General features: G+C 36.7%; 1 protein-coding gene across 5 annotated transcripts in view; it reads left to right on the top strand.

The window, feature by feature from the left end:
• CDIN1 (CDAN1 interacting nuclease 1) overlaps positions 1–18,158 on the top strand; it is a 172,736-nt gene that overhangs the window by 84,550 nt on the left and 70,028 nt on the right. For all 5 annotated transcript variants that reach the window (XR_006101537.1, XR_006101536.1, XM_042446449.1 and 2 more), the window contains 4 exons: positions 7,971–8,050; positions 8,395–8,444; positions 14,465–14,532; positions 17,102–17,167. Coding sequence is in view for 3 of the 5 variants with exons in the window: in XM_042446449.1 (XP_042302383.1) it covers positions 7,971–8,050; positions 8,395–8,444; positions 14,465–14,532; positions 17,102–17,167 (264 nt within the window). In the remaining 2 variants the exon portion in view is untranslated. The remainder of the gene's footprint in view (positions 1–7,970; positions 8,051–8,394; positions 8,445–14,464; positions 14,533–17,101; positions 17,168–18,158) is intronic.

Raw genomic sequence — 18,158 nt, 5'->3', positions numbered from 1 at the left:
TACATAAGCATAGCCAGTGTGGTGTCATATTTTGAGCATTAGGGTGCTACCATGGAGACTGGTGTTTGAATCCCTACACAGCCATGGGAAACATGAGATTTGGGGAAATGCCCAAACTTTATCACGTGGCATGACAGTTAATGTGAAATAATGTGAAGTTAATCCGAACCCAAAGCAGAGAAAACCAGCAACTTTTTATTTGTTGAACAATCCGAAAGTAAAAAAGCTGCTGTTTTTCTCTGCTTAACGTTCGGATTAACTTCCCGTTATTTCACTTGGGCAGTCTCTAGTGTGATAAAGTAACCGAATTTGCAAGTTTGGTTTAAATTCAAATGTACTTTAAATCGCATTTAACTCCCATTTTCCCACGGGATCTCCCCTAGTGTGATAAAGGCCCAAGAGAAAATATTTATCAGCCTAATAACCCAATGTTAGCACTATCAGTTCTTAAGCTCTGACTGCTCCCTGGACAGAGTAGAAACATCAACTTACTTTGCTCAGAAGATCCCTAGTTTCCTTGCAGCCTTCTGGACTTCCCAACCAGTAGTAGATGTGTCTTGGACTAAAACTCTAGAGGTTGCCTTCTGAGAGTGCATAGGATTAGGGAGAGACTTTCCTACTGGCAAATCTCTTACTATATAAACATCCCCCTGCATTAAGAATTAAGATAGGCTGCTTATAATGCAGTATAGACCTACACAAGTTGGCAATAGGTAAGGGCCAAAATTAAATAGGCTAAACTTCTTTGGGCTGCAGATAGATTTGGGACTGTGCTTCAACCCAAAGGGGGCAAAATATTTGGAAAATGTAACAATCTCCAAAAACGGTTGGCATTCAGCAAAGGCCGGTTCATCGTAATTCCTTCAGCTATACTAGAGGGATGTTTCCATGGAACTGAATATAAAGATAGAATTTGTCCATGTGGAGAGTGCCAACCAGAATCCATATCTCTTCTTTATTGTATATTTTATAAGGATGATAGACTACAATTAATTACCCCTTTATTAAATAGACATCCAGACAGAAGCTCTGAATGGTACCTGAAGTTTTTACTGGCAGATGAGGACAAAAAAATCACAGAGAAAGTCGCAAAGTTTATTTTCTCTGTTATAAAAATTCATAAAGTCATGTGCTATAAAGGCAAGTAGTGATGTTCTCTCCCAGCTATAACACTTATGGAAAATTGGGCTGGGTTGGATTATGAAGTGGCGAGTCTGTTAACAAAACCCTTGTTATAATGTATTTTACATGTTTGTTTGTGTGCTGTGTATGTACTACTCTTGCTGTTACTTAATTTGTTGCTGTTGTTGTTTTGTTTTTTATACTGCCTATGGTTTGTTAACTGAAATAAAGGCATTCATTCATTCATTCATAATATTAATTAATAATGCTATGACAGCAAGAAAATGTAGAATGTTATTAGACATTTTCCCACAACTGTGATGTTCCCTTTTGTTCACTAAGAACAGCCTATTATTATAGCTGTTGCTGCTCTTGCTGTCAGATCTTCTCAAAACTTTTCAGAAGCTCTGGGATTTATACAGTAATCTTCTTTGGCTAGTACGAAACTGCTGTTTACAGAAACACTTTTTTCCATCCTGTTGCAAGTTTTGTATGATTGACCTTGATTCTGTGAACACGAGCAATTGTGGACCTCATGATTTCATTAGGCTGAGTCTTGCAATATTTCTGGTAATTCATTTGCTACTGCTTGGCCAATCACTACTGGAGTAACACTTCAGCCTGTATTTGCTCCCACTACCCTGTCATTGACACAATCCTTTAAAGTGCTTTCTTAGCTCTTGCCCAGGAAAATGGGACATTTTACTCTTTTAGAGTCACATTTTGTAGCAGAATTCACACAGAGATATATCTTCATAGTAGGCATTTTAAAGCATGATACTGTAAAGAGTTTTAAACAATGTCCCTGAGGTTCAGCCACATGCTATGTACTTCTGCATTATATGTTTTGCAAGCAGAGAGAGCTAATAGATACTCAAATCAGACTTTCCTCTTTGTGTGAACATGTGTTTTCAGTCTTAGGAGATTTGGGTATTGTAGAATACTCTTGATGCTTCATCCACAAGCTCTCCTGTGGACTTGTGGTATTCTTATACATCTGTAATAGATTGAAATCCTCATTGGGATCAGAAAAGAGTCGTATTTTTTTTGGGGGGAGGAGGGTTACATTTGCCTGGATGCAGGTTTTAAAACTCTGTTTTTGGTTTCCAGGATAAAGTTGATAAATTGGATAAAGTATTATTGCTTTGGTACTAATTTGCCTTTGGTGGTGGGACATGTTATGGATAAAATGCAAAAATGTGAAGTTCTGGAGCAAACTGCAGAAATAGGAATCCCTGGACACATTAGCTTGTCTGGCCTCAGTTTAATTATGATTTTGCATACTAATTAAAATAATAGCAATAAATATAACTTAAGCAGCTGTAATATTTCTTTAGAAATAGAAAAATGTACCATAGGTTATGTGTAACAAGCCAAAAGTGGCTTAATGGGTGACTGCAGTTTATTAAGTATTGCTGCTGTGGCTTTCCCCAAGTTTCACATAACTTTAACAAAATAATTGAAATTCCTTGGCCATAATGGAATATTTGCAATTACTTATTCCCCCATATCTCATTTAATAAAGTTTTCCTTTTAGATATACAATTACTATTTCATTTTCTTTTCAAAAGCTATATACTGTGACTATATTTAGAAATTGTTCCTCTGTCTAAATAGCTGTATAGGTGTTGCCCTCAGTGAACACAACAACTGCCGAGCTATCAAGACTTAATTGTCTCTATATTTGGGTAAATGAGAACTTGAATAGCTAATGAACTATAGTTTTTTGTGGGGTTTGGTGGCTATCTAGCTGTGTTCTGGAAGAGTTTATTCCTGACATTTCACCAGCATCTGTGGCTGGCATCTTCAGAGAATGTTGACATGGGAGTGAGTGGTGTGTGTGTGTGTGTGTGTGTGTGTGTGTGTGTACATACATACATACTGTGTGACCCTGGGTAGGGAGGAGGGATCTCATGTTAATCTCTGTGTAGGTCTGTTGTTGAATGGCAAGGCCTCAGGGTATCTGTTTAAATTAATGATTCGTTGGCCTGTTACAGACTGCGAAAATAAAGCTGCTTCGGGTCTCTTTGGAGGTATGCTGTTTAAATGATGCATGCACCCTAAGAATCCGGAAGCTGCACCAAAGCTGCACTCCAGTGCTTAGGAATGGAGTGTGGCTTTGGCGCGACCTCCGGACTCTTAGGACCCATGCATCATTTAAATAGCATACCTCCAAAGAGACCCGAAGCAGCTTTATTTTGGCAGTCTGTAACAGGCCATTGTCTGCTGGGAAATCCACCTGAACCTGGGTGGTTTCTATTTGCATTTGCTGGATCTTGTTTGGGGTGTTTTTTCAGGACTGGTAGCCAAACTTTGTTTAATTTAAGGGTTTCTTTGCTGTTGAAGTTGTCCAGGTGTTTGTGGATTTCAATGGCTAATGAACTTCTTTCCAAACTCTTTTAACTGTCTTTCCTTTTGTCCAGCACTTCCTCATCTCTCAGGTTTATTTCCTTCTGTTAACAGTTTGACCACAGCATTCTCTTTAAAACTGCATAGTTTTTTTTTCTTCCAAATACATTCCTTCTGCAGTTGTGTCTTCTCAGGTGATTTCAGCTTTGTTCCATGGTCTTTCATCAGATTTCAGCTTCATCTGCTGATACGAAGCCTTGAAGACTATTTCACAACCCTTTCTGGCTTCTTCTCTGCTGTCTTCTACCTTCTTGTCCATCTGTCTACAGCTCTCCTCTAGCAATTGCTCTCAACTGATGATGGATTAAACTGAATCTATATGCTTTACAGCCTGAAATCATTAATCAGATTATTAGTAGGTAGAAGTCCATCCCTCATCCACTAATATTCTGTAAGTTTAATAGTTTAGAGCAATTGTTATCTCTCTTTGATCCTTTAGATATTTTTAGACTCCAGTTTCCAGAATGCCTGGCCATTGACCATATTGGCTGGGGTTTCTGGGACAGAAAGCCCAAAACATGTGGCAGACCAGAGGCTGAGAACCATTGTTTTAGAGTCTAAACAAAGGACCGAAGAATCATTTACCTTATAGCTCATCATACTTTTACCATTTTAAATTCCTTCATTTAGTGTATAAGGCAGAAAACAGTCTCATATCATCGGCTTCAGCATAATCTGCATTCATAGCACTTTAACAGCTGTTAGTCTGCCAGAGTGATGTAGTTGGTGTGGTGTAAGCCCTCAATTAAAAAAAAACTGATCTAATATATGCCAGTTGAAGACCAGATTTAGGCTATCTCATGTTGACCCAAGCTCCAGAAAGCCAGGAAACAGGAAACAAACATAATGTTTTAACAGACATTTCTGTGTCAGGAATGATGGTGTGAAATGTCACAAATTGTGCTTGCTTACAACTTAGCCTGCATGCATCCATACTTTGCCTTAATCTTTCAGACTGAAATCCAGATGGGGTGCTTGGAACCAGCAAAGAGGTCACTTCTTGTCCTGGTTCTGTACTGTTTTATAAAGCATCTGGGACTTAACATACTTCCCACAAGAGAAATCTTCTTGTGAGTTAATCCAAGCATTTTTATTGGATTTATTATATTTGTAGACCTCAGCAGGTAGATAATAAATACTGATTTCAGGCCTTAGCAAGTGTCAGTTTTATAAACAGTAGACATTTTGTGGCTTGTAATGGCAGAACTTCTTTCTGATAAAAGAGCACTTCTATGTCCTTTTTGTACAGTTCACACATACTTTAGTTTAAAAACAAAAGTGTTGTTGTTTTACCCCACACAGAGAGATGTACATTCTTTACAGTGCTAAAACTGTCACACTTCAAGTTTGCAAAAACAATGGTATGAAGGGAAAAGTTTTCTGAATTTTAATTTTATATTTAAATTTTCTATTTCTCCTATTTAGTAAAACTCAAGAATTGTACTATTATAGTGATACTGTGGCTTGTATTGATTAACTCTTGCAGACAAAAAGACTTCAATCACAAAAATAGGATGGAATGTCTCTCCTTCCTACCCATAGACTTCATACAAAACAAAACAATAATGGAGAAGGGAGGACACAAAAGCGCTATTGCTGCTCACACTTTGTATCATTTCCTTACCATCATCTATATAAGACTGAAAACAGACTTAGCTGCTGTTCTATGGAATAGTTTTAGGAGAAGGATGGGGGAAACGTGGTACTTCATTTGTTGGACTTCATCTCACATCATGCCTCACTATTGCCTATGCTGGCTAAATCTAATAGGAGCTGGAGTGCAAGAATATCTGGAGAGCCATGTGTTCCCAGCCCTGTTTTACAAGTTTTATGAAATGTGAATTAATTTTCCCCATGGGCAGTGAGCATGTAATGTTCTTTTCCCCAGCCCTTCCCTATTTGGTTTGCACTAAAGATAAGTACATATAAGTTTTATTCTAATGTGACCATGTGTTGTCTTGATCCACATTATGACCAGTCCAGGTACAAAAATCTTATACTTTTCCTTCCCCATTTGCTTTTTATCTAAAAATTTGCCCCACCTGACCCGCTCGTCTAAAACAGAGGAGTCAGTTGATGTCAGGGGGAGGAATTTAGATGGGAAACAGATGTGAGTAAGAGTTAAATCTGCCCCCTCCTGTGAATACTGCTCCTGATCCAAATTCAGGCCATACCATCTTATTTTAAGTAAAAAACAAAACAAAACTACATGCTACTTGTTTACTACAGAATGTATTCTTTTCCCTTCTAAGAAATGCTGCTGGAAGAGAAGTGGCCAAGTGTGTCTGAGAAGTGATGAATGCTGATTCCATTCCTGGAAAAGCAGTTGATCGTTTCCCGATTCCTCAACTGCGTAGTTGTATGGATAGTATTAATCAGATTCATCTCCGTATGTCTTTCATTTAAGAAATAGTTGTGGCTATCTTTATGGACAGCCAACACCTGACACTTGGTGGTGCTGACTGGCATTACTATCAACCATAGTATCTTTATGCCCCACTTAACCAGGATGGGACAAAAACAATGTGGGAAGCCCTGGGTGTAATAATCTGCCAACTGAGGTGATACGCCATGCATTTAATGAAGTGCATTGCATTCTGTTAATTTTATGCCAAATACAATTTGTTAGTCTTTAAAGTGCCACAAGATTCTTTGTTTTAACCTTTACTGATACTGATTTAGGTGGCTATTGGATTACATAGTTTCTATTTAATGTTTCTGTTGCTGTTTTTGGAAGATTTAATTTTTGTGGTGGAGTTTGTGGGTACTATTCTGAACTGTTAACCCACCTTGAGCTCTTAAAGTCAGGCAGGATATACTTTGATGTAATATTGGTAATATCTAATAGTTAATTTGTAATACTGAAAACTAATTGCAGTGTAGAAAGGTTTTGTTATCATTACTAAATTATAAGCAAACCTGAGTTAATGGTCCAGGCCTCGGAGGTTGAGAGGAACTGCTGGACCTCTTACCCTTTCCCGTCACCACTCCCTTCTCCTTCTGTATCATGTCTTTTTTAGATTGTAAGCCTGAGGGCAGGGAACCGTCTAACTAAAAAGATTGCATGTACAGCGCTGTGTAAATTTACAGCGCTTCATAAATAAAGGTTAATAATAATAATAATAATAATTTTAACAAAAACTTTGGTAGCAGAGCCCAAAAATACATGGAAAGAATAGGGACAGGTTCCTACATGACAAAAAAGAAGAATAGGTTGAAAATGTTTCACCAGACTTTTTATTCAGAAGTAACTTTATGTGCATGTGAAATGAAATAAGCAGGTCAGGTAAGCCTTTCATGAATAAACAAAAACCATTTGAACCAAGGCTTCTTCCAAAATGAATCCAAGGATGATTCCCCCCCCTCCATATTATGATTTCCATTTGGTAGCCAGACATACAGATCTATCATTTTAATATGTACAGTAGCTGGTAAGATAGATATATCTTTTATCTCTCTCTTTTTTTTCTCTCCAGTCCACATATGCTCAGTATGAGATTCTGGAGCTGCTACCCTACTTCAAAGATTTTGTCAAAGATTGGAAAGCCAGAATAGGCAGAATCCTCCTGTGCCAGCTGAATTGGCCTTGTGCTAACTGAACTGTCCTTATGCCAACATAACCCTAGCAAAATCTCTGATCATCATCTGGCCGAATAACAAATAGAGGAAGGAGCAGTTATGCTAGATGCAAACTCCTGCCCAAAGCCAGAGAGATTACTATTCTGGTACAGAGTTAGGCTAGGACCAGAGTTGTCATGAGTAATTTCCAGAATTTCTAGGCTGAGAGGGATTTGGATTCTATACAGGTTTAGCTTGTCTAGTTATGGCTCAGTTGGCCCTCAATCACCATGATGAATTAGGAATTTACTCTTAGTTTGAAAGCATTACATCAGATTTATTTTATTTTATTTGTATATTATGGGTGAGATTTGTGCCACTTTGGGACCTCTTGGATGAATGGCAAATTAATATTTTAAATTAATTAAGAAAGGTGGTGATTTTGAAGATAGATGCATTCAGGTACTGTTACATGAAAGACTTGTGCTTCTCTGTTTTCTTTAAAGTTGCTTTTTAAAAACAGGGGAGTTCTAAATGAAAAGGAAAAAAATGCCACTGTGTAATAAGCATGCATGGGGGGGGGGGGGAGATTTCCTTCTATTTCCCTGTATTTTGTCATATTCAGCTACTCTAAAAAAATAATTCATCTATGGATTGTGGCCACAGAACTTAATTTTGTTATTTATAACATGAAATATTAAATACAAGAAAGAAGCTCTAAAGAATATTTCAGATTCCAATTGTGTAATCAAATGATATTGATATCGGGGGGGGGGGGTACCTTCTTCCCCTCTCAAGCATGTCTTTTTTTTTTTTTACTTGACAGCTGGTTAGTGACATGTTTACAGCAACACTTACAATATCTTCTTCTTCTTCTACAGCTTCCAAAACTCTTATAAACAGTATGTTGCGGGACCCTTCTCAGATTCCAGATGGAGTCTTAGCCAACCAGGTCTATCAGGTATTCATCACAGTCATCCTTTTTCAGTGGCAATGCTGTTATCTGCCTAGCAGTGTAAAAGATTTTAAACCTCATTTAATTACTGTCATCATAATCTATCACTGAGGTCAGGCAATGTATAAATGGCAATGTAATATTTGTGAAGAGAGCATTTCATTTTTAATGCTTTATTTTTATACACAGTCTTTTTTTTAAAAAAATAATGCAATACTTGTTTTTCATGATTACCTCTAAAAATCTTTTGATAGCCCTTACGAAATAAATGTATTGTTTATAGGATTCTTTTTAATCATGATAGTTCTGTCGTTACCCATAACAGTACTACTTTTCTTATTTGTTTTCAGTGCACTGTGAATGACTATTGTTATGGACCACTGGTGGACTGCATCAAACAGTATCCTTTCTCATAAAATTTTAGGTGCACAGTTGATGAGCTTAGACTCTGTGGAGGAAACGCGTCTAGCTTTAACCTGACATAAAGTTCTGCTTCACGAAACACATATCATACTCCTCTACGTTACATTCAATCAACTACAAGGGGGTCACTGCAGGCACTGTCTCTTATACTATTTAACTAACATCAGATACGCCATATGAAAGTTGTCAGTTCACTAGATATATATTTCCTGTGCTTAGATGGAATCCTTTTGCTGTTGGTTACATGAAATATACAATCTTGTATGAAATTATTAGCTGTCATAACCTACACAGTTTTATAAGAATTCTTAGCCACTTTGCATTTTCCATTGGATAAAGTGTATTTGAAATTCCGATTTAAAATCTTAAACTCAGACAGTGTCTGACTTACCAGTACTCTACTCTTTCATCTGTCTACAAGAAATGCAGTTCAAGCCAGCTAGTGAAAACAGAGAAGCTCCAAGAATTTTATAATCATGAGCAGTTTAAGTGCTTCAGACTTAGGGCCCTACACAGAACTTGATTTATGATAGTTACAGTTTATGATAGTTTATGATTAATTCTTCAGTAGGTAGAAAACCTGTAATTCTGTTCATATCAATAAGCTGAAACATCTGTTATTGTTAAGATCAGAGTTAAGGGACCTTTGATATTGATGAATTACTAATCCCATCATGCCTTGCCACTGGTCAGGATGGGGATTGTAGGAACTGGATGTTCAATAACATTTAGTTGGCCAAAGCCCTCCAGCCCTTATCCAGATCAACTGGTCTTGAAATTGTCATATTTTACTTCTCTTGTCTCCTGAATATTCTTAGACAATCTTGAGGTTCCTGTAGTTCCAAGATTAATATCACATAATACTCATACATATAAAGATAATTTTTTAAAAAACTGTCATTCATTTGTGGGATCAGTGCATCAGGAATCCATTCTCTTTGTTCAGTAAAAGAAAATATGTTTTCAAACATCTTTACTGAGTTTATTATTTTGATGTGTCTTTCTTTGGTGAGTTAACAGCACAGCAAAAGACAAATCAAATTGTTTGTAAACACAACTTCATGTGAAAGTGGAGTTTAAGAAAAGTCTTCTGAATCAAAGTGTGCAAAATTCTCTGATTTTTGACTCAAAATGTATATGCTCCTGGGAAGGCAGAATGAAGTAACTATTAAAAAATCAGTTTCTTCCCTATTCCCTCAGTTCTTCCATATTCCTCAAGTTGTGTGTGAGTAAATTACAGTCCGTCCTCGCCTTACGCGGGGGATCCGTTCCGGATCCCTCCGCGTAAGGCAAATTCGCCTATGCTCGAGCCCCATTGGAAACAATGGGGCTTGTGCGCGGTGGCGCGGGCGCACGCAGGGCGCAACAGGTGCGCACTCCTATTCAATTGAATGGGACGTGCCGCCCCTTCCGCCCTGCGCGCGTGTATGCTCAAGGCCGCGTATGGCGCGCCCGCGTATGGCACAGGCGCACTGTAATACAAACACTTTTCCAAAATATTCAAAGCATTTTACAATGAAATACAGAAGAAAAGAAAAGCATTACATTTAAAGCCCTACATGGCTTGGGCCCGAGTTACTTAAGGGAATGCCTCTCCCTACACAATCCGCCTTGCACTCTCAGAATATCAAGGAAGAAATTATTGGAATATACAAAAACTAAACTAGTTACAACTTCCCATAAAGCCTTCACAGCCGCAGCCCCTAAATTATGGAACAACTTACCGATAGAGATCCGTCTCATTACCACCTTAGAAGCCTTTAAGAAGGCACTTAAGACGGATCTCTTCTGGTGGGCCTACCCACCTGATCTACTATACACTCGTCCCCCGGGTTACGAAATTAATTCGTTCCGCCGCCATTTTCGTAACCCGGAAGTCTTTCGCAAGCCGAATTGCCATAGGCGCTAATGGGGAAAAGCCGCGATTCCGTGCAAAATGGCGCCGAAAAGCACCAAAACTTTTTTCGCAAGCCGGAAAAACCTTCGTAACCCGGAATTATTTTGTATTATTTTTTTTTTCGTAACCCGGAAATTTCGTAACGCGGCGCGTTCGTATCCCGGGGTAAGAGTGTACCTGACTCCAAGAACACTCCCACTTGTGATTTGGTAGTATGGACAACAGACAACGATTGGTCATTTTAATGATTGGTAGCAGTACTGCTGTCCATTTTATCGCTTGTATTTTCAGATAATATTGTATTTTGTTTTGTTATTTTTTTGTTGTTGTAATCCCACCTCGATCCAGAGGGAGAAGTGGGAAATATAAATAAATATTATTATTATTATTATTATTATTATTATTATTATTATTATTATTCACAACTGAAATAGAACTAGTTATCATTGGGAAGTCAACACTAACATATTTTATTGATCCAATTAATTAGTACTAACCAATTTAGACCAATTTAGATGAAAACTACCACAGCCAAGTCAGTCTTGCCAGAAAGATGTGATAAAGAAAAGGGAATATATATTTTCTGCCTTTAGATTTTCAAGGAATCTCATCTGCTGACATCCAACATCAGCTGCTAAATGAATTATTAAGTCATTTCAGTGTTTCGTAAAATGTTTCTGGTAGTTTGCTATAAAATAACGGCAAATTACTTGGTCAAATCCTCCTCCTGGTTAGGTGGACAGTTTGTACCCTAGAAAGATGGAAAGAGCATAAAAAATCTTAACGTAACATCCAAATAAGATTCTGGTCTAACAGTTGTGGTTTTGTTTTTAAAGGGTCAAATATAGATAGTTGTCATAAAATTAGAATTTCTCTGCTTGGGAATATATTATTTGAGCATTAAGGTTGCTGAGTTAGTTGTTAATAGTAAAACACAGAACTTAGCTTAAAATCCATTTAAAGTTAAGGTTTTAAAAGCATAATGTCTTCTAAGAATTGTGTATTGATTTTAAATACAACTATCTAATTATATATGCATGGACTAAAGTATGAAGTCAACCTCTTTATAAATGCCAGGAGACTATTTTTCAGTAATAGTTTGCATGCTTACGGGAAACTAGGCTGCTGGATAGCATGAGTAGAAAATGGCTTGTAAGGTTATTTACAAGTTTTACCCCATGGTCAGTGCCATACATCAATAACAGGTATTATTGAGGATTACGTCTAAGTGTTTCTGCTTATTGTGTATTATACATTTTGTTTGCAGAATTTGAATCATTCTTTGCAGAATCATTCTTCATTGGCCTCCATCATTATACTAGAGTTTGCTATACAGCCCTCCACATTCATGGGTTTGACATTTGCGATTTTGGTTATTCGCGAATGTTAAACCTGGCAAGCATTTCCAGTGGGAGAGGTGGAGGAAAGGAGCGCTCCATTCCCAGTGCCTCTCCCACCCTGGAAATGCTTTCTCCCAGCATTTCTAGGGTGAAAGGAGTGAAGGAAAGAAGCTCCCCAGCCCTGCCACCCTGGAAGTGGCTGCCGTGGGGGGCCGGTTTATTCATGGTTTTTCCATATTCGTGGGGATCTTAGTCCACTAACCTCTGCAAATGAGGAGGGCCGACTGTAATGCATGATTTCTATTGCAGTTTTATGGTTCTGGTTAGGATATATTGTATTATTATTTTCACTATTCCAGATATAACCTCTACAGAGTTAAATGAATTTATAATGCATAATAAGCAGAAACATCTAGACAATAAATCTGTTCAGCGTTTACATTACTTACTGTATAATACATGAGCATATGTGTGTGCAAGTAATTTTGGACTTATGGTGACCCAAAGGCAAACCTGTCATGGGGTTTTCTTGGCAAGTTTCTTCAGAGAGGGCTTGCCATTGCCATCCTCTCGGGCTGAGAAAGTGTGACTTGCCCAAGGTCACCCAGTGGGTTTCCATGACCAAGAATATATACAGTATATATGTTTAGAAATTTCAGTCAAACATTTGATCCAAAAAATCTGGGTACACATATCTACTGATCAATTTAACTACAGGTTGAGTTCCCTCTAGTTGGAATTTCAAAATTTGAAATACTCCAAAATCCAAAACTTTTTTCATGTGTAGCTGAAATAGTGACACATTCCTCTAGTGGTTAACATACACAAATTTGTTTTGTGAAATGAATGTTGTTTTTTGTGGGTTTTTCGGGTATGTGGCCTGTTTTTTCCAGACGTTTCACCAGCATCTGTGGCTGGCATCTTCAGTTTTTCTGAAGATGCCAGCCACAGATGCTGGCGAAACGTCAGGAAGAAACTCTGGTAGAACATGGCCACATAGCCCGAAAAACCCACAAAAAACTATGGATGCCGGCCATGAAAGCCTTCGACTTCACAATGAATGTTGTGTTTAGACTAGAGTCCCATTTCCAAGATATCTCATTAAATATATGCAAGCATTCCAAAATCCAAAGAAAATCCTAAACCTTTTGGTCTCAAGCATTTTGGATAAAGAAGACTCAACCTGTACTGTACTTTTATTTAAAAAGGGGGAGAGGGGCATCCCCTTTTCTGAGTAGAGTGGTTAAAGGTGAGAGCTTAGTGCTTCCTCAGAACACCTAAAAGAAACACTAACCCCCTCTACATTGTCTGTTACGGCACCACTTTTCACCTTTTTGAATGCCTCGGCAGAGGGATTGTGTTGGTTAATTTTCATATTAAAAACATTTTTAATGAAGTTAAAGAAATAAATAGGTGCATATAGTTTCACCTCCACTATCATTCTCTTCTATTAATATATTTTAAATATAAGTTTCTGTAACAAAACATTTATGATGTGGGTATGCTGAGCATGTACATTATATATCTTAAAATATCAGGCAGCTTGATCATATATCTTACTTTAACTGGCAAGACCTAGAGTTAAATATAGAGATAATTATGTAGGGCAGACTACAAAGAGATTCCTGTTACTTTCTATTCAGGCATGCTATCTTTGTACAAAGGAGAACAATGCTACTATAACTTCATTTGTAAAAGAGAAAAATTTTGCAAAATGCAGAGGTGAGAAATCTAGAGATGATGAAATTTTTAATAAAAAGTTAAATACATATTCAAGGGCAGCCATGTTGGCCATATAGCATGTACAATAACTTAGAAAATCCACAAAACAGTAATACCTTTATTCAACCAATCAAAATGCACAAAATACATGATCCAAGCTTTCAAATCTCCCCTGGCTTCTTCATCAGGCAAAGGTGTTAAAAACTATATTGGAGATTGTTTTTAATGATGATGTTATTCACAGGCCTGCATATTGTCAAGGTGTTGTTCTGTGTTGAGGTAGTGTGGAGGCATATCTATGTAGGCAGGCCCTCCCTTCTCTGGCCATGTGGAACTGGTAACATACTATTCCAAAGTCCAGGAGATAAAATTTGAATTCCTTTGAAATTTTCTAATAATATTCTGAGATCCAAGGCTTAAGAGTGCTTAAGGCTGCATCTGCAATGCAGAATTAAAGCAGTTTGACACTGCTTTAACTGTCATGGCCCAGTGCTATGGAATTTTGCAATTTTTAGTTCTGTGAGATATTTAGCCTTCTCTCTCAGAGAGTTCTGGTGCCACAACAAATTACACATCCCAGGATTCCATAGGATAGAACCATGACAATTAAAGCAGCGTCAAACTGCATTAATTCTGCAATGTGGCAGCAGGCTAAGTGAAGTGTTGATGCCAACTCTCCCTGTTTGGACTTTACTGTGATTCATGAATTAGAAGCCCATGCAACCAGATACTGATAAGAAGCACCTCCAAACAGATACAGATTAGCTAGCAAATGGTGAAAACCATCAGTCTCTCAGTCTAAAGAGATAGGAGTGGAAAACTATTATTCTTCCCCCCCCCCCTACATTTTCTCTACATTTTCTACTTTATAGGATGGAAATGGCTATATTAAAAAAAGCGCCATAGGTACCTTTTTATGCTTGTTCAGTATTTAATTCTAGATCATTTTTTTCAGCAAGAAGTGCTATGCTATACAATTCTAAACTTGAATTTTGTTTGAAACCTGTATGTTATCCCTTCCTTGATGGAAAAAATCAGTGCAATTGGACATGAGCATGAAGTCTTACTGCAAGAACTGCTTTTGCGGAAAAATATATCTTTTTTAGGTAAGAGTTTATATTATAATCTAGTTCCTCAGCACTGGAAATCTCAGTAATTGTTTGCAAAATAAGCCTCCATAGATATCATGTATTAAGTAGTAAAGGGAGGTGAAGAAATGATTGATGCAGTACATGTTATCTTTTATTGATTTAGACCTGAGCAGGAACTCAGTTATCTAATACCCCATATTGCACGTGCCCAAGCTAGCAATTAATATTTTATAGAATAAGTAGCTGGAAAAAAATGCTTTAATATCAGTTGCTGTATTACTTTTGGTGTCATGAGATATTAGCCATAATCTAGGTCTTGGGAGACTTAGAAGAAGGCATAGGAAATATTAGCTGCATGCTTTATGTATTAAAAAGAAACATTGCAGCAGGAAGAATTTTCTGGATTTTTTAGTTTATTATCTCATATGTTCGAACAAGTATACCATATTATAGCATCTCTTTACTCATAATGCTTTCAGGTATTAACCTACATTGGTCATCATATCAGAAGTATCATGTTTAATATTACAGGTAACACTTATTACTGAAAGGACCATTTGTCTTTTTTTTTAAAAAAAAAAAAAACTTCCAAGTAAAATATGATATATGCCTTTTGCCCTTCAGACTTGTAGTATTGTGACATCTCATTGTGAAAAACTGTTCCTTAATGATCAGCTAGGCAGATTTTGGAGGTGGAAATCTTTCTATAGATTAACTTAACCTAGAATATTTTCTCACCCTGTGAAAATGCAAAAGCTCAACATCGTCAGGAGTGTCTGAAAGAAAGAAATTGTCAGCATGAGCTTTTGTAGACTTCAGTCTTCTTCCTCAGATGCATTTGAGGAAGTAGACTGAAGTCTACGAAAGTCTACGAAAGCTCATACTGACAATTTCTTTCAGTTAGTCTCAAAGGTGCTACAAGATCTCTCTATGTACTGATTCTACCGAGTAACATGGTTATATCTTTGAATCCTCAGGAGTGTTTGGAAATACAGAAATAAGGGTATTCCACAATATTCAAATACTAAGCTCCAGGTGGAACATTTATTTTGGATAGTTGCCAGCTCTTCCTAATTACAAATAAACTGAATTTTTAAAAGAAATATTAAAAATTAACTATACAAATTTATTTGAATCTTTTTTGCCCCAGCTGCTTTTGTTTGTATAAAACATGCACATACACCTCTGAATATAACAGATTGTTGATACTAGAATTTTTCCCTAAGTGCCAATGTCAGTGTTTTAAACCTTTATAGTATTTTCATTCTTAATAGTTAGTAGCTATAGGCAGATTTTTCTTTTGTCCACTAAAACCAGGATTAAATGGGAATATATTTTGAAGGGGAAGATGACTGTGATGAAAGTACCTGTTTCTTGGCATTTACTATAATTTCAAAATATTTCCCAAATGTAGTATATAGTCTACTTATCTGCTTTACAGTATTATGACAGGGTGGCTTTTATATAGGGTATGTTTTTTTAAAACTTTTGTATGTTTTAATCTTAATTTTATATTGTTTTAACTGAGTTATTTTACTGGTAATTGTTTTATTTAAAAATGTTTTTAAAGTGTTTTTTTATCTTGTGAGCTGATTTGGATTCCCTTTTGGGAGAAAGGTGGCATAAAAATGAAATAAAACAAATATTAGGCAGTGTACCCACATGTAGGAAGCGAGTAGCTGAAGTAAAGAGGGTTTTTATTTTTTCCACCATCCTTTCAAAATAGTGACTCAACACTAGACTTTGGAACAAGGGCTGCCTTGGTTCTCAGTGGTTCCTGCATTACATGGCTTTTATGATGGATGGAAGGATGCTATGATAAGGGGTTTTGGAAAGGCCCAGAAGGGTCCACTCTGTCAAACCTAATAGGACTATAGTTAGTGTTCATTACTATTGGTAATTCCTACGGGAGCTGCGGAGAAGGGGTAAACCCACAAAACTGGCACGAGGTGTGTACTGAGGTATGCAGCTCTATCGATTTCATATTAGATACCTCTGCCAATTTCCTCTCAGATCCCACACCACAAACCAAACCAGGAGTACAGCATTTTGAGGAAGCTCTCAGGGCTGGTCAAGAAGAAGAGGGAGGTTCAACCTCCCTTGCATGATCACAATATTCAGTGTCACTAAGAGTCTTGGGTAATTTTCCCACCCAATTATACTTTTTCAGTGACTATATTTTATATTAATTTCTGACCAAAATAAAAACTAAGAGGAAAAAGTACAGCATGTCTTCATTGTGATTATACTAGCTATTTCTCACAGCTACTTTGAAAGCAATTCAATCAGCTAAAATATTTCTTTATTTTGAATATTTTTCAGTAACAAAGTACTGTATGACAGGTTGAATTAATGATGTTTATAATGAAGACATAAAAATGCAGAGATGACAAAGAAGCATTTTTATATTCATGTTTCAGGTTTGCTAAGAAGGTTCATTTAATCTGACACAGCATTGCATGCATAAGAAGGATATGTATGAGTGCATAAGTAATTCTGTACCTCTTTTCAAAAGAAAATTAATTATTCTGCTTTCTAGTTAATAGAATAATTCTATTGTTTATAACATTTATTCTCTATATAGCTGAAGATCAGTTACGTGCAAAGGGTTATGACAAAACACCAGACTTCATATTAGAAGTGCCAGTAGGTGAGTCCATGAGATTTCTAGCTTTTATAGGCAAATCTTGTTTATACTGAAATGCCTAGGTTCCTAATGGGTATTATGCCAGACATAGTGTGATCATAACAATGTATTAGATATTCACAGTAATGATCTAATATCTCTAAGAATTATTTATGGAATGCAGGTAGCATGTCAGAAGTGATCTCTCAAGCCGACCTTAGACCTTTATCTATTACAATATCTATTGCAGAAATCTATATCCTAAGCATATCGAATTATTCAAATTTCTAAACAGTTGACTAAGAAAAATATTTTAATTCTTCTTTATATCAGTTCAAGGCAAAAGTAAAATACTGTTCTGCCCCAAGACAAAGTTTAACCATAATTTTGCAGACTTTTTGTCACATGCTTATATGTATGAATGCACATTAATTGTCTTCCTACAATGATATATTTCATTATGGGAAGCAGATAGTTATCTATAAAAGGTAATTAGATAAAAGATGTCCAGTTGTGCCCCACTTACTACAAGTTCTTATCATGGTGGACACAGGAAAGAAATTATAGAACAACTATAGAGAAAGTATGTTGGCATGAATAAAAAAAATTAAAAACAAAATAAAACTACTCATTAAAAACCATTTTAAAACCACAGGTAGTTAAAATAGTCAGAACAGCCATGCCTGTTTTTTAAACTCCAAAGGCCACGTGAGACAACAACAACAATAATGTGATGTATTTATTGATTGATTTCTTACCTTCCTCCTCATGGACTGAGGCAGGAAACAACAACAAATCAACAGTGCACAACAGCAATTGAAAACACATTAATTAAACATTCACCCGGTTAAAATAACAAATGAGACATACACATTTTAAAACAATCCACATTTAAAATTCATCATCTGAATTCACAATTTAATAATCATTTGGATAAGCCTGCTGGAAGAGACTGGTCTTCAGTACTGATTTAAATTTAAACAATGTATTCAGCTGTTGAATTTCCTGACAGGTC

Source organism: Sceloporus undulatus, chromosome 1 (genome assembly GCF_019175285.1).
Source record: "Sceloporus undulatus isolate JIND9_A2432 ecotype Alabama chromosome 1, SceUnd_v1.1, whole genome shotgun sequence".
Taxonomy (NCBI): Eukaryota; Metazoa; Chordata; class Lepidosauria; order Squamata; family Phrynosomatidae; genus Sceloporus; species Sceloporus undulatus.
This window is presented reverse-complemented; position numbering and strand designations above follow the sequence as displayed.